Here is a 26,439-nt window from a genome sequence, read left to right as displayed (position 1 = left end):
TCCAATTGAAATATTTTATTTGTATTACCGGTGTAAATTCACAACACTAAGAAAGATTTTTGAACATTTTTAGTGTATTTTACTTAATGAAGGGATATTCGCAGTTTATTTAAAATGCATTATTTTAATATATTTTTTTGAGATCTATGCTGCACACCCACGGCTCTTTTCAAACAAATGCCAGTGCAATGCCAATCCGGGTGAAGACATAACCACTTAAATTATCACTTTTATGGCAGTGAGTTGTTAATATATCAGATAACAACTGTTTCCACGTATAACAAAGCGTATAGTCAAAGTTTTCTAGATATTATTTGACTGTGCTTGTAATTTATTTGCGTTAAGAGATAAGCTTGAGCTCCCAATAATGTTGTTGGATATTGATAAATTTAGCGAAGACGCTGGTGCAAAATCTCTGGTCACGGAATCAAAAGCAAAGCTGTCATCTGTTTTACTTATATTTGGGGTGTTTGAAGTCAAGTAATCCACTCGACTTTTGAAATTTGTGACTGATGTGTGTAACGTACCAGATGAGTCTGAAATATAGTTTATGTTACAAATTTAAGTTATTATTTAATATTTTTTTAATTTACTGTCAGTTCCATTATTATTCATGTGGGGTAAATAGGACAATGAAGCTGGGCCAAATATTGATTCCCCCATGTTATTTCCAGTAGTAAGAACATTGAGTTCCTCTGGATCAGAAGAATACGTAGAAGACAAGTGTGGCGAAGCCACAGTGGTTTTTCTTAAACTTTCTATCAAAAGTTCGGTATCTCTCAATGGATCTGTCTCAGGTAATGCTCCTTCATTAGTTTTACACTTTTTAGTCACTTTTAAGTCATCTGTTATAAAATCATTTTTAAGATGAGCACTACAATTACTGTTACCCCTTTCCATTGTTAGAGATACGGATGTAAGCGAGGTTGAGGGTGTAGCTACATCATTTACGGCCTTAATTCTTAAACCTGAAATTATTTTGATTAAATAGAGTTGATAAAATGAAAAGGAACCGTAAATAATGAGTAAATGGGTTAATAAATGTAGAACAATTTTTCCATTTTCCAATTGAAGACTTTTTGTTGGATCTTAACACTAGCCATACAACATATAGACTGTAGACAACATAATTAAAAGCTTAAATTTCTTTCCATTAGTTACTCTTGTGCTCCTATTCTTACACACGTACTCTTATTGAATGTATTCGGTTTTTAAGTCGCACAGAGCCGCATATTTATGAAAGTTGGGCTTCGCCCTACACGTACGCGTGTCACACATACACATACCCTTGCGAGTTTCTAGAATTCTAGATTTGAAATTTTGTACATAGATTTTTGCAACTTTTTAAACGTGGTAAGCTAACCAAATTAGAGTATTCATTGACTATTTTTATACCCTTGCAGAGGGTATTATAATTTTTCCAAAAGTGTGCAACGCAGTGAAGGAGACATCTCCGACCCTATAAAGTATATATATTCTTGATCAAGATCACCTCCTGAGTTGATATGAGCATGTCCGTCTGTCCGTCTGTCTGTTTCTACGCAAACTAGTCTCTCAGTTTTAAAGCTTTCGACTTGAAACTTGGCACACACCCTTCTTTCCTTTGCACGGCCGACAATATCCTATAGCTGCCATATAACTGATTGATCGGAAATGGTATAACTTTGGTGTTTTTAGAGTTAGAGAGTTCAAAATTGACATGAGCTATTTTTGGCAAAATAATACGACATGCCAAATTTCATAAGGATCGGCCGACTATATCTAATAGCTGCCATATAACTGAACGATCGGAAATGACCTAACTTTCGTGTTTTTGAAGATAGAAAGATGGCATTGGTACACATTCTATTTTTAGTCAGTTAATCCGATCTACCAAATTTCATAACGATCGGTTGACTATATCTTATAGCTGACATATCACTGACATATCACTTAGGTAGAAATATCAACTTTCCTATTTTTGAAGATGGAAGCTTGGGACTTTTTTTTAGATTTTTTATTGTAATTAATTGGTTTTATTATTATGTAATCATAAGGATCGGCCAACTATATCCAATGTTTGCGATATATATCCGGTTTTAGCTGCAAGGGTATATCAACTTCGGTTCCGCCCGAAGTTAGCTTTGGTTTCTTGTTTATTATAGTACCATTATTATTACCATATATTATATTAACATTAAAAAAAAAAACTACTATGAAAAAATATAAATGAAATAATAAATATAAAAATGAATAATGAAATATATAAATAGGAAATAATAATTTAAAAAAATATATATTAATATTAAAATTAGAATTTAGAAATACAATATAAAAATAAATAAAAAAAAAAAAAAAAAAATTAAAACGTGGTTTTTACAGTGAAAAGTTTTTGGCAAAACAAAAACGAAGTGCCTTCGTATTAGTACGAAAAACTGAGAGACTATGCAATTTTTGTTGCTTAGCTCGGCAACGGAGGCCACGAACAAAGAGATAGGAAGAGGTAGAAAAAAACGAAAAATTTTTTTTGTAATTAGCTTTTGCCTATGCTGGGAGCAACATACGTAATATGACTTTGCATTTCTCATACGAAAGAGCAATTCCTACAAAAAAGGAGCAAGGAGAGAAATGGGTGTGGGCTAAAAAACGACATTCAAAGGCACAACCCTGAAAATGAATTGAGTGGGATAGGATGCTGAGACGAAAAGTAATGAATTGCACGACAGTGTAGGTCTCACTCGCTCAACATTCGGGGGATGAAAAACGAATTGAATGATTTCGAGTTTCATATCGCATTCGAATTGTTTCGAATGCATTCTAGAATGTACGATACAACTATGTATGCATATTTGCCTGTATTTTTAGACGCTGATAATAAAATGCAGTAGCAGACAATAAAATCCGGACACGATTGTATTTGGGTAATTATTTTGAGTTTAATTTTTTTTTGGTTATATCCTAACGGCATTTAGCTTTCATTACCTGAAAGTTTGTTTTTATTTTATAAAGCTTCTTAACCTTTAAAATTTTTTTTGTGAAATATGTTAAAAATGACTGAAGCTGACAAAGGTGCTACATTGGCCTTACGGCGAACGGTATGGCAAGGAGGATCCCGAATGGTCTGGGGATGATTTTCCTATTATGGAGTTGGCATTAATGGATGTTACTGTAAATGCCGAAAAGTACCAACCGATTCTGGCATATTTTAAAAGTTAAAAGGCCTGCGTGTGGCTAGCGAAAGAGCGACGGATAGGGGAATATAAGGCAACGCAGCACGTTGCCATACACATGTACTTTTGTTAGAATAAAACATTTGCAACACATTGCATATTTGCAACACATGGTAAGATATTTGTGAATGTAAATATGAAAATTTCAGTTTTTTTTTTGAGTATTTCCTTTATTTTTTTGGATTCTACAGTGTTTTTATTAATTGGTGTATTTTGGTGTATACCCACTCTGATACACATTGAATTTTTCGATTGTTGCTGCACCATATTTCGAAAAGTTTGCTGTGACTAAACTCAATCGTGCCTATATACTACCAAAATGTGAGAAAAGGGGGACGAACGGGAATGAGTTTTTGGTTTTTGGTTAAAGACAACACTCACAAGTAAAATCTGGACCAATTAGTTGCTTTCAGCATGGAACAGCTTACTAGTTATATTCCACGAAACACGGAGAACGCATGTTAGTTTTCATGTTTTTACGCATGTTAGTAAAAAAAATACACATGAATTGGGAATTACATCCCTAGAACTACATTAATTAGTGCATACCTTGAAGATTTCTTTCCATAATTTGGTTTAATTTTGCGGACCAATTTAATGCGTGTAACACAACATAAAGCAACTAAATATTTTGGCGCATATATCTTGTGACAACAGCGCTGCGGTAGAGTTTTAGGATCAAAAAAAGTCATTTTTGGGAAAAAACTTGGTGTTGAAGTCAATAAGTTGCGTCAACTCAAAGGCTATCTCAGAACACTTTCACCGTATGCCACTGTCAACATTTCAAGTGTTTCGGAGAAATACACAAAATTTGATACACATCCTTGATCCATATTTTTCGAAAGCAAAAAATCGCCGAGCACGCAAAAGAGTTTGTAACCTTTACGCCTCTCACAACCAAACAAAAAAGGGGATTTGATTGAAACTTGGTACAGATGTTAGGAAAGAATGTACCAACATAACAAAACAAAAAAATCGATAATCGAAAATATGTTGCCCGCGAGTTTTTGAACACACCTCGTATTTTTACAAAAATTTCTCCTAAAGTGATAGATTTTTGGCAAAATGACAAAAATGGTATACCTAAAGCAATACCTTTCGATTGGTATTTCATGCATTCAGATTAAACGCACACAGTAAGTTAAAAATTAATCGGCTATATATAATGTCTTCACGCGCACGCTAAGGTTTGCTTGCTTCGTCACCCGTGGACTGCCGTCCTCATCGATAAATGTCACAAAGCAGAAAGAAAATTTTAAAAATTTTGGGTCGCGCCACGGCGTATAACACCTTAGAGAGGACTTCTAGCCTAGAAATTTTTCAAATATCTAAAATTTTTTTTAATATTCTAAAGTTAAGATCAGTGGTGGCGAAACACACACAAGTATCACATATACACATGTATCACATATATAATCGCGTAAAAAAAAATCGCGTAAATATGGTAACCGCTAACTAAATGACTAATGACTAGATTTGCTTGAATAATTTGAGATTTGACTAGAATAATTGATACACATAGAGTAATAGCGATCGCAATCGCGTTAAAGTGAAAAATCCGCGTAAAAAAAGAAATTTGCGCTGCAAAAATAACCGCGTTAAAGTGAAATCGCGTAAAAAGATATCGGGTGTAAATGTGTATGAAAACATCGAAGAACAAAAAGATCAGTACTTTTAACCGAAAAAACTAAGTTGGTTATTGTGTTTATCGTTAATTCAGAAGTTTAAATGCATTTAAATAGTGAATTTTTATACCCTTGCAGAGGGTATTATTATTACTCTTTCTATTAGGCAGAAAGAGAAATCTCCGACCCTATTAGGTATATATATTCTTTATCAGGATCATTTCCTGAGTTGACATGAGCATGTTCGTCTGTCTGTCTGTTTCTACGCGAACTAGTCTCTCTGTTTTAAAGCTATCGACTTGAAACTTTGTACACACCCTTCATTCTTCTCCACGAAGTCGGAACGGCCAACTATATGTTCTAGCTGCCATATAACTGATTGGTCGGAAATGCTATAACTTAGGTGTTTTATTAATAAAAGCTTAAAAGGTGATATTAAAAAAAGCTTATCTAGCGACCATTTAAAAAAAAAAAAAAAAAAAAAAAGGAAAGCAAACTCTTGCAGATAAAATCGGATGCATATCGAAATATATATCGGATGCATATAATTGACAGATAAAATTCCATAATAAAACCTAAATATAATAATAAAACATTTAAAAAAAAGTCCCAAAATTCTATCTTCAAAAATACCAATGTTGGTATTTTTACCAAATAACATTTTACATAGCTATGGGGGGGCCCATAGCCTAGTGGGTAGTGTAGCTGCACGCTAAGCGGTGGGTCGTGGGTTCGAACCCCACTCATGACAATCATGACCTCCAAAGTTTTTCGGCCTCATTACGCTTAGTGGTCTCTTTTCCGATGCTACTAAACATGTGAGGTCGAAAAACGGTATTCCCAGATATCGACAGGTGGCAGCCCCACCTCTGGGATAGGTTATACCTGGCTAATCACCGGATCAACTGAAAAATCAATTGATTAAAGAAACTAATACAAGAAGAGAAGAAACCAACCACCTCCCCAACCCGTTGACGACCATTCGCATATCGACCAGGAAGCATCGTAAGAATGGCTCTGGAATGGAACCCACAAGGAAGCAGAAGAGTGGGTCGCCCAAAGATGACCTGGCGTCGTACAGCACTGCTAGAAATGTCCCGAAAGAACATCAGCTGGGACACAATAAAAGCAAAAACAGCGGCAAAATAAAGTTAGGTGGAGAGCCCTTGTAGAGGCCCTAAGCTCCCGAGAGGAGTAATAAGGAAAAAAAAAAAACATTTTCGATCGTTCAGTTGTATGGCAGCTATAGGATATAGTCAGTCGATCCCGTTCCGACTTATATACTGCGTGCAAAGCACTATGGGGTTTTTGACCACTTTATGTGGCATTTAATCATTTTTTGAAAGTTCTCTGATTTAAAAAAAATTAATCGGAATGTATTAAGAAAACATCAAACTATTATGCCTAACACTCAAAATATTAATTATTAGCACCATATGCTAGCATAACAGCTACAAAGTCAGCTGTTGCATTCGAAAGCACGTGCGCTAAGTTTGCAATTTTCACATAGTGATTTGAGAAATTAGATTATTTGTTTAAAACTCCATTTAAAAAGAAAAATAGTAATGGACACTGATTTCACAGGTTTGTACTACATTTTAAATATATTAACTGTTTAAATTGTGCGTGTCTATACTAAAATTTTGTCATTTTATAGATGCACCTTAAGCTGAATTTTGGGAAACAAATTTCAACTTTGAGAAGAGTTTTGAAATAGAAGGAATAAAAAGTTTTCAATGCGTCCAAGTGTATGTTGTATCGTTGTCAATACTGAGCAAAGGCTGTTAGTCTTATTGTGCACTTTTCTCCACTATCGGTGCAATTTGAATTTTTCTTAGATAACCTCACTTTCTCCAAAAGCCGACTTGGTCGCTGCTTGGGCCGGGCTAAGCATCAAATGGCTGTACAATGTTTTTTTTTAACGCCATGCAAATAACAATGTGGATAATGCCGTTTTGAAAAAAAGCCACCAGTTTTTAATGGAAGTAATGAAAAATACGGTGCTTTCAGTCGGCTATTTTGGAGAAGAAGCGTCTGAGTCCTGAAACAAGCTGTATAAATCAGACAGGCGTCACCATTCAAGAAAGCACAGCCGATTACATTCCTTCGCTGATGTGTTCAACAGAGCTATGGATACATCAGATCCAATTATTTTGTCCTTAATTTATCAAGATGCATAAAAAACCTAAGTCTTTTACTTCCAATTGAGGTAATTGAGATGCTTTCGTACGAATACGAAAATAATGTTTGTCTCGAAGATGACGAATTTAACGATTCCAGCTTGTTTTTTTTAGATAATATTGATATATTATAGAAAATGAAAAAAATAAATAATAAGATTAATACTGCTGTATGAAGGAATTTTTCTTTTTCAACTTTTATATGCATTTGTATGGAAGAACGCTGAAATCCGGTATTTTAAACTGATAGTTCCCAGGGAAAACGTTATCCGATTTGGTTCAAAATTGCTATATCGTATTAAAATAGCAACAAATATCAGCTACTTAAATTTCATTAATTTATCTTTACTTTTACCAAATCGTTCCTATGGGAGCTATAGGATATAGTTTCCTGATCCGAACGATTTTCATAACATATGTGCCTAGGATCAAATAATAACGATTGGTAAAGTTTCATGTCGATATCTCCAAAACTGACTGAGTTATTAATTAATGCCACAAAAAACAGGTCAAAAACCCCATAGTGCAAAGGAAAGAAGGATGTGTGCAAAGTTTCAAGTCGATAGGTTTAAAACTGAGAGACTAGTTTGCCTAGAAACAGGCAGACAGATTGACGGACCGACATACGGACATGACGAACGTATATACTTTATAGGGTCGGAGACAAAATTATAATACTCTCTGCAAGCGTATAAAAACGAAAGTTTCTTCAATTCTTTTGCCAATTGACACTTTGAACATGTCCCAAAAATTTCAAGGCACTCTGTCAATTCGTTAATAATTCTTAATAATGTTAAATTTAAAACATATTAAATTTTTTTTTAATATGCTAGTGGGAATAATATATTCATGTCAATAAAATTTTACAACATAGTTTGCCTTTGTATTACACTGTTAGCTTTCAGTAGCATACGGCCGATTTTGCGTAGCAAGAAAACTTGTCCAACCCATACGCTGAGAATAAGTCGTTGTTAAAGAGACTTTATTCCACAGAAACGACGTCTTCAATTGGAAAATTAAAATATTTTGGAAATTCGAAGACCTATATATTATTTACAATCAAGAAAATGTAAACCAATACATTCTAATTATTCTTACATTTAATATTAGTCATTGTATACAAATTTTTTTATATAAGTGATTTTTAAATACTCTTAATGATGACCGTCCCTGAAAAAATGTAATTGTTTTTATACCTGTTACTGGCGACTGGTCCCCGCTAACATTACAACCGCCGCTTGGAGGCCTAGGCAAACGACGTCGAAGCCATGGATGTTTTAACGCCTCAGATGGTGTCAATCTTTTTTCAGCATCCCATTCCAAACACCCACGGATAAAATTTAGAAATAAGGGATCTTTGCAACCATCCAGCGCTTTAGACAGACTTTTTGAGCAAGGAGGGCCTCGTGGTTTTCCACGACGTGATTGTCCACCTATTAGCACTACCATTCCATCAGACATTGTGCGAACAGTGCAGTAACGTGGATAGCCTTTGGGACTAAAAAAAGATTTCGATCTTTTCGAGTTTGCTAATATATTCTTATTTGGCATGCCCAACACTTCAATAATACAAGCCAGTTGGTCACTTTCATTTTCACCTGGAAACAATGCATGTCCGGATAAGAGCTCAGCTAGAATACAACCCAGGGACCACATATCAATAGCTCTTCCATATTTTGCTCCCAATATAACCTCTGGTGCTCGATAAAACCTCGATTGGATATAAGTATATATACGTTGATTTTCAAAGCAAGACGAGCCAAAGTCTATAACCTATAATTAGAATAGAAAAACATTTAATGTTATTATTATTATATATAATATTATTTTTTGTGCAATTATAAAGAATTGTCCACATATTCATCGTACAATGTTTTCATAAAAAAATAATGGCTTTTAAAGAAAAAACAAGAAAGGAAAGCTAACTTCGGGCGGAGCCGAAGTTTATATACCCTTGCAGTTAAAACCGGATATATATCGCAAACATCGGATATAGTTGGCCGATCCTTATGGGAATAGGAATATATAATCCAATTTATTACAATACAAAATCTAAAAAAAGTCCCAAACTTCTATCTTCAAAAATACGAAAGTTGATATTTCTACCAAATACCATTTCCGATCGTTCAGTTATATGGCAGCTATGGGATATAGTCGGCCGATCCTAATGAAATTTGGTAGGTTGGATCAACTGACCAAGAATTAAATCTGTACTAAGTTCCAGCTTTCTATCTTCAAAAACACGAAAGTTGGGTCATTTCCGATCGTTCAGTTATATGGCAGCTATAGGATATAGTCGGCCGATCCTTATGAAATTTGGCATGACGTAATGTTTTGCCAAAAATAGCTCACATGTCAAATTTGAACTCTCTAACTCTAAAAACACCAAAGTTATACCATTTCCGATCAATCAGTTATATGGCAGCTATAGGATATAGTCGGCCGATCCGGGCCGTTCCGACTTATATACTGCGTGCAAAGGAAAGAAGGGTGTGTGCAAAGTTTCAAGACGATAGCTTTAAAACTGAGAGACTAGTTCGCGTAGAAACAGACAGACGGACAGACAGACGGACAGACGGACAGACGGACATGCTCATATCAACTCAGGAGGTGATCCTGATCAAGAATATATATACTTTATAGGGTCGGAGATGTCTCCTTCACTGCGTTGCACACTTTTGACCAAAATTATAATACCCTCTGCAAGGGTATAAAAACAATTAAATTTTTTCATTTTTAGCTACTTTGAATAGCATTTTTATGTTTAATTACTTAGAAATCAATTAATTAGAATACAAATAAAAAAAAAACAAGAAAGGAAAGCTAACTTCGGGCGGAGTCGAAGTTGATATACCTTTGCAGTTAAAACCGAATATATATCGCAAACATCGGATATAGTTGCCGATCCTTATGGGAATGTGATAATATAACCCAATTTATTATAATTCAAAATCTAAAAAAAGTCCAGTTGGTATTTCTACCAAAAACCATTTCTGATCGTTCAGTTATGGCAGCTGTAAGATATAGTTGGCCGATCGTTATGAAATTTGGTAGGTCGGATTAACTGACCTAAAATATAATCTGTACCAAGTTTCAACTTTCTAAAATCACGAAAGTTGGGTCATTTCCGATGGGTCATGGCAGCTATAGGATATAGTCGACCAATCCTTATAAAATTTGGAATTTCGTATTATTTTGCCAAACATAGCTCTCATGTAAAATTTGAACTCTCTAAAAGGGTGTGCAAAGTTTCAAGGCGATAGCTTTAAAACTGAGAGACAAGTTCGCTTAGAAACAGACAGACAGACGGGCATGCTCATATCAACTCAGTAGGTGATCCTGAGAATATATTTACTTTTGCACATTTATATATTTTTATATACTGCGTTGAACACTTTTGGACAAAATTATAATACCCTCTGCAAGGGTATAATTACCAAGATTCATCTTTAAAACACGAGAAATCGATTGGAAATCGTTTATATCGTTATACAGGGTGCTCCATCGTTTATGTCGGTATGTAAACATGGAATAACTTTGAGAAAAAACAACCGATTTCTATAAGTAATGTATTTTTATTCTGTTTCGTTCCTTACAATTTTTTTGGGCTATTTTTTTAAAAAAATATCAATCAAGTGGTCACCTTTGTTAGCAATTACAAAATGACACCTTTTTTCTGCGTTTGCCATTACCTTTCCGAGCATCTCGGGTGTTATAGCTTCGATTTCAGCACAAATGTTTGCCTTGAGCTCGTCAATAGTTTGAGGCTGGTTGGCGTAAACCTGCGCCACATAGTCGTTTTACTGTCCCGAAAATGCAGAGCGCGCCGACGATACGACACTGTTGGGTCCCGAGCACCACTCTCTTTCATTTCTGCAACCAGTTTATTGGAACGTCTTGGCCTTTGATGAACGGCATGTTGACGATCTCCTTCTGTCCCGTGTTCAAAAAAATTCGACACGAAACGACGAATAGTATTGTCAGATGGTGCCTTTTTGCCGAGATATTTTTTCCGATATGCATGTTGAGTTACATAATGGAACGACTGTTTTCGATGTAAATTGTCACAAAACTTTAAAAAAATAGACGTTTCCAAAAACATATCTGGTGCAATCCAGAAACATATCTGGTGCAATCTGTTTCTACGGAAACAACTCTCTCAGTTTTAAAGCTATCGACTTGAAACTTTGGACGCACCCTTCTTTGCTTTGCACGCAGTAAATAAGTCGGAACTATAGCTGCCATATAACTGATTGATCGGAAATGCTGTAACTTTGTTATTTTATGAGTAAGATCGTATTTTGGCAAAATAATACGACATGTCAAATTTCATAAGGATCGGTTAACTATATCCTTTAGCAGCCATATATATGAGCAATCGAATATGACCCAACTTTTGTGTTTTTGAAGATGGAAAGTTACGATTTTTTTTTTTTTTTTTTTTTTTTTTTTTTTTTTTTTTTGTAAATTAAGTTACTTCCCAGCTCAGTAGAGTGGGAAGAATTCCTTGGCCGTCCCGTGAAGACGGGTAAACGCCAACGCCTATGTGTGAAATTAAAAATTTCAAGATACTTGTTATGACAATGCGAACAAATTATTTATATTAAAATGACTTGAGGCTTGATGATGTGGTTGGGAAATAAACGATAATGAAGATATGAAGATGTGATAGTCAACTATTTAAAGTGACCTTGTTAATACATATATGCACATGCTGGTTGTTAATAGTTATCCATAGTTAATAGTATTAATTATCTCCAGTGATATAAAGAAGTTAAAAGGCGCCTTATAAATCTATATTAGCCAGTTTAATGAAATTAGTTATTGAGCTGTAATTTTCAACTGATTCTTGAGAAAAAGATCGATTCGTATCGTATTTGAGCAGGAGCGGGAAGTTTCTGCAAATATTATCGTATTTGGAACAATTTAAAATTATGTGTGAAATGTCTTCTATTGTATTGAAATTGCAATCGCAGTTGGGACTGTCATGGACTTTTAGTTTGTATAGGGTATTGTTGGGATCGGGGCGAGGTTGGTGCACGATTTTTTAAGCAAACATGGATTTGGTTATTCTTTCCTTTATTTAAACTTAAATCATGGCGCGCGAGAGCTAAAAAACTTCGTCGTTTTCCCTCGCCTCGTTAGCTTCACCTAGCGATCGCAAAATGCTTCGTTCTTCCGCCATTAATATCGATATCGTATATCGATAAGCTTACGTCTAGCGTTTTTCAAAACTTATTTAAACATTATTCAACACTAATTTTAACGATTTCATTTTTCAAATATAAACTTAACTCTATGACGGCGGTAACATTCCCTCCCCCGTAATTGATCCGATTCCGTGGTCAGTTACCATTATTGAAGCCGACGTCCAGAACTGCAACCTTTGTTGCTGGTCTTTCTATAGCACCATGCTGCATCTTGATGGTCACCCGCCGAACTTGTCCATCATTGCGTCAGTCACGCGTCCTTTTAGCCACAGGTTCCTAGGAAGAAGCTCGTCCACGACTACGACGATGCTCCCGATGGTGATTGGAGGTACCTTCTCAAACCATTTGGTGCGCCTGGTTAACACGGGTGCATACTCCTTAACCCATCGTTGCCAAAAGCGTTCTCCGAAGCGCTGAGTCTCGTTCCATCTACGCTTCAGATTCATTCCCTCTTTTGTCAGCGGCTTGTATCCGTTCGCTGATCCTAGCAGCAGGTGGTTTGGAGTCAGGGCAGCGTCATCCTCGGAATCCAAACTTACGAACGTGAGAGGTCGCGAGTTGATGATAAATTGTGCCTCCATCAGTGCGTTTCCCAACCCCTCGTCGTTGAAAGAGTAACTTGGGCAAATGTTCTTCAAAATTCCTTTCGTTGTCCTGACGAGTCTCTCCCATGCTCCACCCATGTGCGGTGATCCTGGTGGGTTGAATCGCCACTTTATGCCGTCGAACTTAACAGTGATCTTATCGTGCTCTATCTTTTTCAGCTCCTCGCGCACGGCTTTTTCCGTGGCTCTGAAATTTGTACCGTTGTCTGAGAATATTTCCCTCGGTGTCCCTCGAAGGGCCATAAAATTGGCTAGGCACTTGATACATGAACTAGTATCTAGACTGTAGGCGATCTCAAAATGCACCCCGCGCAACTTAAGACAGGTAAACAGAGCTACCCATCTCTTCTCTTTGCGCCGGCCGACGTTTACCAATAACGGGCCAAAATAGTCAACGCCTGTATAGGTGAACGGCCTCTCCAACTCTTGCCCTCGGGATCGGTGCCATCTGGGGTGGTCTGGGAACTGCTGTCGATCTTGCATCGTTGGCATGTGTTTCGCACAGATTTGTGCAATACTCGTAGCCGGCTGATACAAAACAAATATTTGATGCCGTTTATTACAGTCTCATGAGCGAGATGGTGATACTTTTCGTGGAAGCTCCTAACTATGAGGTCGGATATCCGGCATCCATGAGCTACATGTAGTATGATGGCGTCCTCAGCTATGTCAACTGCGTTCAATCTGCCTCTGGTTCGTAGTACTCCATCGTTGTCCAGGTATGCGTTCAATCCGGCTAATCTGCTTCCCTTGGGGAGCGCCGTTCCCGCGGATAACGTTTTTAGTTCTGCTGCGAAGGCGATGGATTGAGATTGCTTGTATAGCATCATTTTTGCCTTGCTCACATGAGCCATTGTCGTGGTTGCTGGCATGTCTTGTCCGGCACATTTCGCTCGCAGCCGATTAATATCTTGGATATTGGCCAGTTGCTCGCATCGTCTCTCGGTGGGTTTGCTCGGTGACCTTGGTAGCTCCATCTGCTACGTTCAGCTTTGAAGGAATCCACCGCCATTCCTCGACCAGTGTTGTTTCCAGAATTTCGGCGACTCTGTGCATCACGAACTGATGAAAGTTGCGGGGGTCCATAGTTAGCCACTGCAACACTGTCTTGGAGTCCGACCAGTATGTGTATGTGGCGTTGTCAATTCGTAGGTTGCGTGTGCTCATCACCTTTTGGGCTAAGCGTGCTCCCATAACTGCTGCCTGCAGCTCCATACGCGGAATCGAAAGTGGTTTTAAAGGTGCCACCTTAGATTTCGCCATTACCAAAGATACGCCGACTCTGTCATCCGTTGTCACGCGCAAGTAGCAGACTGCAGAATATGCTTGCTCGCTGGCGTCGACGAATGTATGGAGTCCAATTTGACATGGCTCCGATGTGGCTGGGGAAAAGCATCTAGGGACCTCGAAAGTCCTTATGTCTTGCAAGATGGTTTTCCATTGGCGCCATTCTTCTAGAATCCTCTCAGGTAGCTCCTGATCCCATTCAATTTTTTGCCGCCATATGCACTGGAGGAGTATTTTTAGTCCGATCGTTTGGCATGATAAAAATCCCAATGGATCGAAGATCGACATCAAAACTTGTAACACTTCTCGCTTGGTAGGGACTGTGTTTTCCGCCAGCACATCACACTTCAGCCTTGATATCATTATGTGGGTCCCAAGTATCTTTTCTGTTCCACAAAAATCCACGGGCTTTTGGGTTCCAGCGTTGCCATTATCCTGCAAGCTTTTGAATACTTCTTCCGAATTCGACGACCAGTTACGGATCTCGAATCCGCCTCTGCGATGGACTTCTATGACTTGTCTGGTGATCTGGATGGCCTCCTGTTCGTTCCTCATGCTATCGATTAAGGCCAATGGGAACTCTTCTTGGTGGGTTTCCGCGTTCTTATCTCGAACGAAGTGCGCTATAAACAGCGCGCAGCTAATCCCAAAAGTCATAGCTCGCATAACATAGGTGTCTACTTTGTCACTGCCTTTGTCATACCACAAAAATCGCTGCGCCTGCATATCCTCCTCGCGAATGTTTTTCCTGTGAAACATTTCCGCAATGTCACCACAAATCGCTATTTTGTTGACCCGAGGCTAGCAAGACGTCTATGAGTGGGTTTAGGCAATTTGGCCCCTGAGTAAGTAGTCATTTAGCGCGTATCCGTGTGCCTTTGCGGCTGCATCCCATACGAGCCTTATCTTTTTCGGCTTGTTTGGATTCAGCGCTATGAATATTGGCAGATACCATGTACGGCTGTTCTCCCGGCTGGTTTCTTCCTCGGATAGCTTAACCGCGTATCCTTTGTCTAGGAGGTTCCTGATTTTGGCGTCAATCTTTTCGTACAGATCTGGTTCTGGTCGAGACACCTTTTTCCTCATGCAGGTAAGCCGCTTCAGAGCCTTGCTCCGGCTCTCAGGGAGTTTGTCGATACCACCGCGCCACGGAAGTCCAACTTCATATTTTCCGGACTTCTTTTGGCACGTGTTTTCCAGTATCTTCACTGCCAGCTCATCTTCAGCTGAGTGCAGCTTTCGTGGTACGAGTGCATCAAGGCTGAAATGTTCCTTGATGTCATCATGGAGTTCTTGCCAGTCACAGTCGCAGTGGTGAATGAAAATGGATCGTTGTGGGTTCGCCGATCCTTGGATGCTCCATCCTAGTATGCACTTCGATGCTATCGGCTCGTTCCATTTTCTTTCGCGGACCTTGCGAGGGACTGCTAGCTTCCAGTTATTGGTTCCGATTAGCAAAGTTGGCTGGGCAGAGTAGGACCGTAGCGGCAAGTCTTTCAAATGCTGGAATCTATCGCATAGCTCCTTCATGTTGACTGTCTGTCTCGGTAATGCTAGGTTCTGAACGGTCTGGACGTTGTTCAACCAGTAAACCTTATCGCAGTTCATTTCCGAGATTTGGACGGATGCTTTTACGGATCCACTCTCGAGTCGAGTCGTCTGTGCGGCCCACTGCAAACACATTGGCGCTGCCTGGCCTTGTATTTCCAATCTTTGGAATACGAATGCATCTGCTAAGGTCACGGATGATCCTTCATCTAGAAAGGCGTAGATCTCGGTCTGCCTGCTGCCGTAATGCAGCTTGACTGGAATGATGCGAAAGAACTGACTTCCGTGGTTGTCGTCTTGATGCGTACTCACGTGACTCTGTGGTCTGTCTTGGCCGATTGTGTTAGGAACATATTCTGTATGAAGTAACTCATGGTGTCTCCTTGTACAGCCATTAATTCTACAGTTCCCGGTTTGGCATCTGTTCCGGTGTACCTTGAGGCAGCAGAAACAGGCTTTACCCGCTCTGATACCTGCCACCTGTGCTCAGCGTCAAGGTTCGAGAATACCTGACATTGTGCTGGGTTGTGTCTCTGGTCGCCGCAAGCTACGCACCTCAGTTGAACTTGCTGCTGAGCTGCTTCAGTATGGATCGCGTTCGATCGTGTTTGTCCTCGTGCTGGTCCAGGCTCATCTGCCTCTCCCTTGTCCGGGCGGCGACTGTTGTGGGAATTAACTGCGCCCGTTATGTAAAACGATGGCGCCACCACTAATGACGCTGCCTCCGCGATTTTATACAGCCAATCACTGAATGCCTTGACTGCGGCCACTCTATCGTCGCGGGGTTGCATTGCCCAGTTTAGCTTGTGTTGGTTGGGGAGCTTATCTACCAGCTCCTTGACCAGCATTGGATTGTTGAGATGCGCCTTCAGATCGCACGCCTCCATAGTAGCACAGACGTTTCGCACTGCCAGCGCGTACTCTATTAACGCCTCCAATCTGTCTTTGGGTGGTGCCAGTCTTCGCACCTTTTCCACCATTCTTTCTAGGCTGTGCTCTGGTCTGCCGAAGAACATCTTCAAAGTGCTGATGACTTCTGGGACTAGGTTAGGAAGTAGGAGTTTATCTCTAACCAAGTCACGAGCTTTCCCTTTAAGCGACTTTTGCAGACGTAGCATGTTTTCCACATTCGTATATCCCGCTGCTGTCGTACTGTGTTCAAATGTGCTGATAAATAACGGCCAGTCCTCAGGATCACCGCTGAATGTTGTAAGGTCCTTGGGTATAGCTTGCCGGGCCGCTATTTGAGTACTTGTAGGTGAATCTGTGGCTCGAAACATCCCAGCTACGTCAGCGGGGTTCATCTGCATGACAATTTTGTACTTTTCTTCTATGAATTTTGCCTCAGAATGTCTTTTCTTCTCGAGCATATCTAACAAGAGTTGGTTCTTGTTCATGTCCGGATTGCCTTTCCGAACATTCATGTTCTTTCCGTTGCCGGCAGTATCGATTAGCGTATCGACGGCTAGCGCTTTGCCGTGCGGTTCAGGGGTAACTGGTGATCTTTGCATACCGCTGAACGGTGCTATGTGGTTGCAACCCGCAAGACAGTAATCGCAGCTCCAATCCTTGCTCTCAATGTCGTCCTCTACGCCGGCACACTCGAAATGGTACCACCTTCCGCAAACGTCGCACTGTACCCAATTTTCTCACGCTGTTTCGTTTTTGTTCTCGCAAATTCTGCACACTTCAACGTTCATGCTTCGCGTCGTCCGGCGTGCTTGCAATATGGCGTCTGCTTTTCTTCTTCTTGGTTGCGTGCTTACTCGACCTAGCCTGTGGCTGATAGGGACGCGAGGCCTTACCTCTGCCTTTATCCCCAAGAATGGCGTGCTCAACTCAACCTAGCTTTGGCTGCTAGGGACGCGACGCCTTCACTTTCGTTCCTTCCAAAATTTGTCGCCTCCAGTCGGTCTAGCTGTTGTCTGCTAGCGACGCGATGCTGTTTTTCTGCTTTAATCCGCAGGTAACGAAGTTTTGGAGGAAGTTTTTTAGAAACGTTGGGATCGGGGCGAGGTTGGTGCACGATTTTAGTCGCGCTCCCAATCAGTTTTAATTCTGTTGAAGATGTGAGTGATAGCATCATTGATTGCGTATCTGATATTTATATAGGGTCCCAAGGTATTGGCGTTTTTTGCAGCAGAGTCAGCAACTTAATTTCCTTTAATATTCAAATGGCTCGGAATATGATTTAGTTGAATAACCAATATATTGTTATCAATTTTTCGAAGTATTTCAGCCACAATGCGATTAGAAGAATTCCGCTTTTGAAGGACTTGAATAGCACCCAAACTATCCGTCAGGATAGCTACCCTTGTAATATGATGGTCAATTGAAAATTCAATGGCTTTCTCTAAGGCATATAAAAGCTTTTTGTTGTGTTACTATTGACATGATAAAAGCACACCCAGTGAAATTATCTCTAATAGAGCCATCCGTGTAAATTATTTCGAAATTTTGGCTAGTTAATAAACTATGTTTTTCTCTAAAAAGAATGTCCACCACGTCAGGGCTGCTAGATTTCTTGTTATGGTAAGAACCCTTAAAAAAATTAGGATCAAATGTTAAAAACCGAGGCTTGGAAAATGAACAATCTACATAGGTTAAAGAATCAAAAATGTCTTTAAATTCTAAGTATGTTTTGATATAACTAGTGTTTTTGGCGGCGAAGTTGTTTTTAAGTAGCAAAGCAGCTGGGAGATTAAGAGTGAATATTTTAGCTAATTCCTTAGCTTTAGCAAATTTCATTCTATAGGCAGGGGGAGTTCTGCTGCAAGGTGGTAAATAATATTTCCTTAGGTAGAAATTAGCATGTATTTGGAAACTAGATGTAACAGTCTTCGATACCGAAGCGGCATCCACTAAGCATATTTAACAACATATTTGTTTTATTCGCCTTAACAAGCATGTGTCTAACATTATTGATAGAGGAGTTGTTAGTACTAATGGTTCTTCCTAAGTTAATAACATGGTCAACTTCCTTAATCACTAGATTGTTGCACATAATATTTAAAGAACGTCTTCTATTGTTAAAATGTATCACAGATGATTTGGAAGGATTAAAAGTTAGATTAATCGTATCACAAGTTTCTTTAAAAAGATTCACCTTTTGTTCAAGATTTTCTCTTGCAGTCATGAAGTCTTTGTCAAAAGCAATAAGAAAAAAATTGTCCGCGTATTGAAAAAGTAGACTTTTATGATCCATAATAGTATGAAGGACGGTTGTGTACAGGTTAAAAAGAATAGGACTGAGGCAACTTCCTTGACTAACTCCTTTGCTTACAATGACCTCGGATTTTCCCAAAACCAGGATTCTTTTTCTTAAAAAGTCAATCATGAAATTAATGTAAGGGTGGTTGAAACCAAAATCAACAAGAACTTTGTAAAGAATGGAGATATTGACACAGTCAAAGGCTTTACTCAGGTCCAGTACTGCTGCCAAAACATGAAAAACCTTGGCTTTAAGATTAGCAACATTGTTTATCACATCATTAATGCATTGTGCTGTTGAGCGGTTTCTCCTGAAGACGTAAGACCTATCAGGAAGTAGTTGATTTTTTGTAATGTGTTCTTCTAAGCTATTTTTGACAAGACCTTCAAGGCACTTAAAAACTACACTTAACAAACATATAGGTCTATTGTTAGTAATGATAGAGGAATCCAAAATTTTTTTTGGAACAGCTACTATTTTAATTTTTTGCCATATATCGGGTATTTGGCCTCCGTTAAAAATATCATTCAACATGGAAACAAAATTTTGAATTTGTTCGGGAGGTAAAGATAGAAGCATACTACTATAAGAAATATTATCGAATCCCTTCAAAGAATTTGGGTTACGAGTCTTGAGAAAGTCTAAGACTTCATTAGGAGAAAAGTATTTTTTGTTTATGGATCCAAGTTCAAAATTAGGGAAATTATAATTTATACAGCCTGGGGTATCAGGAGCTATTGCAATTTGCTGAACAATAATTTGATGATCCTGGTCGTCAAAAAGTTTAGGTGTGGGTTTAGTTTGTTTGTAATATTTTAAGGGTTTGATTTTTTCCCATAACTCTTTTGGAGACTGGTGGTTCGATGAGTCAGCTAGAGTATTCATGTTTTCTTTACGAACTTTATAAAAATAATTGTTTAGTTTTTTATTTGACTCTAGATACAATACTGCATCGGATGTCAATTTGATTTTATAATATTTTTGTCTGCATGCATTCCTAAATCTAAAAAGCCTTTCACAAGTATTATCCCAGTACTTTTTTGGAACATATTTATTATTTTGCTTGAAATTTATAGTGTTTTTTTTTATTATGTCCTTAGCTGCGCTACATAAACTGTCAAGAGAGCTAATATTAATTTTGGAAAAATCTTTTGATAACTTTTTCCGTTGGGTTTTATGTAAGGTGATAGTGGAAGGAACATTTAATAACTCAATTATTATTGGAAAATGGTTACTGTTGGAGATTTTAGAGTTTGCAGTAGTCCAAATAGGAGAAAGGGAATTTTTATTAACAAACGAAACGTCAGGGACTGAACTGGAAGCAGGGTTAGTGGAATAGGTGTGAGAACCATCGTTAATACAAAAAAAAACCTGTGGATAGAAGTACTTCCTCCACTGCCATACCTTTGTTGTCCTGAATGAGGCTGCCCCATATGGACGATTTGGCATTAATATCGCCCCCACTAAGGAGGGACCATTTAGTTTAGCAGCTATGCACATAGTTTCCTTGAGCCCTGCTTTAAAATCATTTATGCTCAAATTAGGTGGGGCATAGACGCTGAATATGTTAAAGTTGTGCCAAAGGTTTTTAGTTGATATACCGATAGATTCGATTTTTGAGTTAAGACTTAGGATTTTAATATTAAGATTGTTTTTCACGTAAATCATTACCATCCTCCCGAGGTTTGCAAATGAAATTATAGTTTGCTAGACTACACATGGCATTATCTACTACCCAAATTTCAGAAAGAATGGCAATATCAATATTGTTATTAATAAGAAAAAGTTCCAACAACTGTTTGTTATTTTGGGAAGTTAAGCTTTCAATATTATTTTGATGTATTTTTATAGGCTTAATCATGATGAAAGATTAAAAAATTTCATTTTTTTCATATCGATTTCAGAGTTGGCTTTGGCTATAATATCCCTTAAGGATTCGAGAAAAGATCTGGTATTACCTGAGTGGTTCGGATTGTTTATTAAAAGGAAGGAGGCAATCTCCGAAGAAATGTTGATTAGACTGTTCTCAGCTGTTTCCAAGGCTGAGTTGTGATAAAGAACTGGCTGAAGGTGGGAAAAAGCTAGAATCAGCCAGATTCATCAGCTAATTTAGTGTTATCCTGCTAAACCGGGGTTGCAGAATTTTTAGGGGCTTGTAGTAGAGGGAATTCTGTGGTATTAAAAATCTCCAGAGTGGATGGAGCTACTTTATCAAAAAGAGCAGGATATCTTATTCTAACTTCCACTCTAGATAGGTTTTGCGATGTCATACATTTTTGTATGGCAAACGCTCTTTTCCTTGCCGGACATTCAAGGAAGGTAGCGGTGTGGGAGAAGTGGCAGTTTATACATTTAAGTGTCGTACATGTCTCTTTTCTTGGATGAGAAAGGGAACAATTGCGACACTTCTCTTCAGACTGCTTACAGTGCTGAGCAAAATGCCCAAATCTGAAGCACCTTAAACATTGGCTAAAAGGAACATAAGGTTCCACTTTGACCTTTGTATAAAGGAAGTCAATTTCCTCTGAAATCTGGGAGCCTTTAAAAATATTCTTAACCCTGGACGTGGGAACAAATTCTTTGTTTTCATTTTTTCTATTAACTCTAATGATTTCGTGAATGGGCACTGGGGATGAAATAAATTCTTTTAAATCGTCAGTAGTAAATTTTATTGGAATTTAAAAAATAATACCAGTCTTAAAAAATAAATGCTTAAGAATTTTGGGGTCGTAGCCCTCTTTTTTTAGATCAGAATTTAATAAATCATTATCTGCTTTAGCTGTCTTGCACTCTGCCTTACAACGCCCGTAGCCTATTTTATTTTAATATATCTTTAAGTTTAAGCTTAAAAATAGTTGCATTTAGTTCGAGGGCATTAATAGGTTCACGGTTCTCTCTAGTACTGTCACCGTTAGTGAGTTTGTCAATATAAACAAAATAAGGACCTTTGTGATTGCTTTTATAGCTAAGCGGTACTTGCTGTGGTTTGGAGGGATCGCCGTTGTCATTGTCGTTGATGTTGATGACATTTGTATCCTGCTTGTTGATCAAAGTCTGCCGTAAAACATTAGCGTTGCATTCTTCTGACTCCAAGATGTCCATTTAAGTGTCGATGTGAATCCGATGTTTTCCTTTTTTGAAAATTAGCCGCATCAGAGCACAGGGTCCTTGCCCTGGCTGAGTGGGGCATTTTTGACTTAAGGGGATTTCCTCTCGTTGTAATAATAAATCCCTCTTTTATGAAATTCTGAAATTCCTCCCTCTATGCAGAATCTTCTTCCATGTTGCAAAGTTGCAACTTTTGAAATGGGAAATTATCTTTTTTTTTTTTTTGACAATTTAGGGAAAAAAAGCGCAAAGTGCTTATGTGTGACCAGCTGTCAGAACGTTCCGAAAGATATATGAAGTTCGGACTTCGTACAGATTCTATTTTTGGTAACTTGATCTAACCTACCAAATTTCAATCGGCCGACTATATCCTATAGTTGCCATATAACTGAACGATCAGAAATGGTATTTTGTAGAAATACCAACTTTGGTATTTTTGATGATAGAAGCATGGGACATTTTTGTAGCTTTCTTAAATTGGTTATATTCTGATATTCTCATAAGGATTGACAACTATATCAGATGTTTCGGGTTTTAACTGCAAGGGTAAATCAACTTCGGATCCGCCCAATGTTAGCTTTCCTTTCCTATTGTTTTTTTTTTAGTTTGGGCGGCCAAATGAGGCAAAAGGGGAGCACATGAGAGAGCTTCTAAAAAAATTTTAGCAGCAGCTGGGTCAGAATGTGTGCGTGTGTGCGATAGAAAATGAGTGTGCCCCCCACTGATCTAAATATAGCATAAAAAACCCTTTGCGCCCACTTGGGCATACAATTTTTACCCATTTTTGAATCGTGCCATGTTGGGGTTTTTGGAAAACTATATGCTTAAGGTAATGTGTCACCCATTTGAATGTGGGTCATTTTCTGGGATGAAGAGTTATAGATTAACTTGGTTTGGATATTAAAGAACTGTTTAAACCATAATTTTGTATTTTGAGGTCCGTTAAACCACCTTGCCCTGTATAATATTACGATTATTCACATTGCAGTACTTCCGCGACAAATTTGAACAATATTCATTTTCCTTTTTTATACCCTTGCAGAGGGTATTTTAATTTTGTCCGAAAGTGTGCAACGCGGTGAAGGAGACATCTCTGACCCTATAAGGTATATATATTCTTGATCAATATCACCTCCTGAGTTGATATGAGCATGTCCGTGTGTCCGTCTGTCTGTCTGTCTGTTTCTACGCAAACTAGTCTCTCAGTTTTAAAGCTATCGACTTGAAACTTTGCACGCACCCTTCTTTGCTTTGCACGCAGTATATAAGTCGGATCGACCGGGATCGGCCGACTATATCTTATAGCTGCCATATAGCTGAACGATCGAAAATGACCCAACTTTCGTGTTTTTAAAGATAGAAAACTGAAACTTAGTACAGATTATATTTTTGGTCAGTTAATCCGACCTATCCGAATAAGATATATTGCTGCTATATAACTGAACAATCGGAAATGGTATTTGGTAGAAATACCAACCTTGGTATTTTTGAAGATAGAAGGTTGGGACTTTTTGTACCCTTGCAGAAGGTATTATAATTTTTTCCAGAAGTGTGCAACGCAGTGTAGGAGACATCTCCGACCCTATAAAGTATAAGTTAACTGAAGTAAACTAAGCAGCGGCAATGTCCGATTATTTAAGAGCTCGCTCTGGCCAAACTGCTGACATAGCGTCTGGCTGGAAGCCAATGCATAGCGCCAAGCACTGCACATTTGCGTGGCCGCCATGAAATACTTTTTGTTAGCTTTAAGTTTCAGTTTGTGTCAGAGTCTCATACATTAATGAGGACCATTAAAACCAATCTCCGGCACTGCCGTTAACTTGTAAATTCATTTGTTGAATTGGTCACCGCGCCTCAAGGGCCGTGACAACGAAAATATTTTTACGTTACGTAAAATATTTACAATGTAAATTTTCGAAGTGGAAAGTGTGTCGAAAGTATGAGCTGTTGATTGCTTATTGTTTTATTTATTATTGCTTATTATTTTAAAGTACTTAATGGTGGAATAAAATTTTAAATTCAATCCAATGAAAAATTAAATTTAAAAGGGGAATTGATCCTAATCAAGAATATATATAGGATCGAAAATGTCTTCACTCCGTTGATCACTTTTGACCAAAATAATAATACCGTCTGCAAGGGTATAAAAATAATTATTAATAATAATTAATAACGATTATAATCGTTGACTAAAAAGTTTAATAGCTCAATCAGAACCTTGATCCCTAAGAAGCCCAATTTGCTGTTTCACGTTACTTACCTTAATACCGGAGCGGCCTTGTTGTTTTAAAAGAACATTTTCTGGCTTCATATCACAATGTATAATGTCATTTTTATAAAGTGCATCCAAGCATTGAAGAAGTGAATGCGCAAATTTTCTAACTAACTGCAAGCTGAAGCCCTTAAATCCATTTTTTTTTATTAATTCATACAGATTTATGCTAAGAAGCTCAAATGTAATGCAAGTATGGTTACGAAATGTGAAGTAGTCAAACATATGTATTATATTCATTGTATTATATTTATCATGTCGACGCAAATGATGAAGAATTCGTATTTCTTCTTGGGCTTGCCGATGAAAACGCTTTTCATTCCGAACTATTTTTAAGGCTACATGCTCATGGGTCTTATGATCATAGGCTTTGATGACCTGGCCGAAACTGCCTTTACCGATAATTTTAAGCATTTCATAACGATAAGCAACGTGATCATGTGGTACATGGATATAAGCACCGTTTTCATTATCGTAATCTGAGTTATTTGGTCCATAGACTCCTGGTCGCTTTTTTGCATTAGCACCAATAAAATATATTTGAGGAAATGCGAGTATTTCTGTACGCTCGTAGGGAGTCAGTTTATGCATGTACAAAATCATAACCTGTTGGGGGGAAACAACCAACACTTTTGGTTTTTCCGATAATGCGATTTTCTGTTGTCCAGACATAATAATCTGCTCGTGAAATGAAAAACAGTTCTTGTCGACTACTAGATTATCTTTCAAAGAAATAGGCAATTCGATTTGTTCTTTTTCAATTGGTTTACAGTTTTCCGAAGCAGTGCTAAAACATTTCTCCCCTAAATTTCGTCTGTGGGCAGTATCAGATTTTGTCGAATTCACTGTTACCATAGGCATGGAATGAGCTAGAAAGAAATAAATAATTTATTAAGACGTAAATATGTTCATATGTAGATAAGAAATAATGCTATATACCTTGAATCGACTCCGAGAGTTCACAATTATCGGTATTTGAACTACGATGCAAATTTTGAATATCTTCAGAAAAATTAATAAGTTTCGTATTTGACTGTGATTGGAAATCATTACGTTTATGAACCATGGTCGATGATCCATAGCTACTACTAAACTGTGGCACCGCAATATCTTCATATTGCTGAAGATTCGAAATCTGAGAATTAGTTTGATGAAGTCTTTGATTTTGTTGAAGCATTTGGACTTTGAAATATGGTATCGTTTTGGACTTTTGAGAAGTTTTAAAAATTGTTATATTTTTTGAGGGAATATCCTTTATTTTATTTTCTCCTGAATGTAAGCCAGTGTGAATTGGATTCATTCCAGACAATTTTGTAGTATTATTTGTATTGTTAGAGCCAACCATATTGGCCCAGACACTCAAAACATTAACATCAACATAAATATTTTGAGGTAAATTACAACATAAATTGTTTCTTCTGGTTGATTTACGATATTCACTAATTTAAATTTTCAATTTTATCCATATAAAAGTCTTTATAATTTTTAATTTATTGCATACAACTAAAACTAATTTTATATTTCGGGATGGCTGTAGAAAATTATATAGTGATTTTATATATTTTTTTTAGCATAACTTGGGCACCGTCTCATGTAACAGATTGTTTTTTTATTTATGTATTATGTGAAAAAAAAATTTTTTATGTTTTTATTAAAGTTTTAATTTTGTACGCTTTTAATTTTTTGTTTGCGTAGCTCCACATCTTTCAAATTGTATTTGATCCGGTTCTTTCAAAAAGTCAAATAATTAATACTAACATTTATTGTTTTTGCTCGACATATATGTACATACATTTATTTATATGTACATATATGTAGATATATCGTTATTTTATTAGTTTTATGTTTGACAGGTCATAAAATATTGCCTGTGTTCCGGTACTTTTATTTAATATGCACTGAATTTAAAGTTCATACAAAACATTTGAAAAAAAAAACTATATGTATGCATGAATGTACATATGTACATGTACACATATATAAGTAAAAACAAGTATAAGTATAAGCAGCTAGACAATAAATAAAGTTTCTAATTAAAAAAAAGTAAATCACTCCTATAGCACACTTTTGCTATAACACCTGCTGTATAATATACACATAAAACGTAATTTTGTTTTTGCGAACACGATTCCTAACACCAGCGAATTCACATTTTGAGATGACACTATACTAACATACAATATA

At 37.6% G+C, this 26,439-nt stretch overlaps 1 protein-coding gene across 6 annotated transcripts; it reads right to left on the bottom strand.

Moving 5' to 3' along the window:
* Dyrk3 (Dual-specificity tyrosine phosphorylation-regulated kinase 3) lies at positions 1–26,439 on the bottom strand. 6 transcript variants are annotated; one of them, XM_043213488.2, is made up of 6 exons: positions 26,335–26,439; positions 25,195–25,983; positions 24,244–25,124; positions 8,211–8,787; positions 594–968; positions 1–536 (listed from the first exon to the last, which is right to left on the bottom strand). In XM_043213488.2, the coding sequence occupies exons 2-6, from the start codon at positions 25,598–25,600 to the stop codon at positions 304–306; spliced, it is 2,472 nt and encodes an 823-aa protein (XP_043069423.1). In that variant the 5' UTR covers positions 25,601–25,983; positions 26,335–26,439; the 3' UTR covers positions 1–303. The 6 variants fall into 6 exon arrangements, with proteins under 6 accessions (XP_043069423.1, XP_043069424.1, XP_043069422.1 ...); XM_043213489.2 differs by having other exon boundaries at positions 25,195–25,786; positions 26,321–26,434; XM_043213487.2 differs by having other exon boundaries at positions 26,321–26,433.

Source organism: Drosophila bipectinata, chromosome 4 (genome assembly GCF_030179905.1).
Source record: "Drosophila bipectinata strain 14024-0381.07 chromosome 4, DbipHiC1v2, whole genome shotgun sequence".
NCBI classification, from domain to species: Eukaryota; Metazoa; Arthropoda; class Insecta; order Diptera; family Drosophilidae; genus Drosophila; species Drosophila bipectinata.
The sequence above is the reverse complement of the archived record's forward strand: the minus strand, read 5'-3'. Positions and strand labels throughout refer to the sequence as shown.

Coding starts and splice junctions, on each gene's coding strand:
- Dyrk3 (XM_043213488.2), bottom strand. CDS start 25,600: ATGGTTGGCTCTAACAATACAAATAATACTACAAAATTGTCTGGAATG. Junction 8,788..24,243: donor AAGGCCGCTCCGGTATTAAG/GTAAGTAACGTG, acceptor TTCTAATTATAG/GTTATAGACTTTGGCTCGTC. Junction 537..593: donor GAATAATAATGGAACTGACA/GTAAATTAAAAA, acceptor ACTATATTTCAG/ACTCATCTGGTACGTTACAC.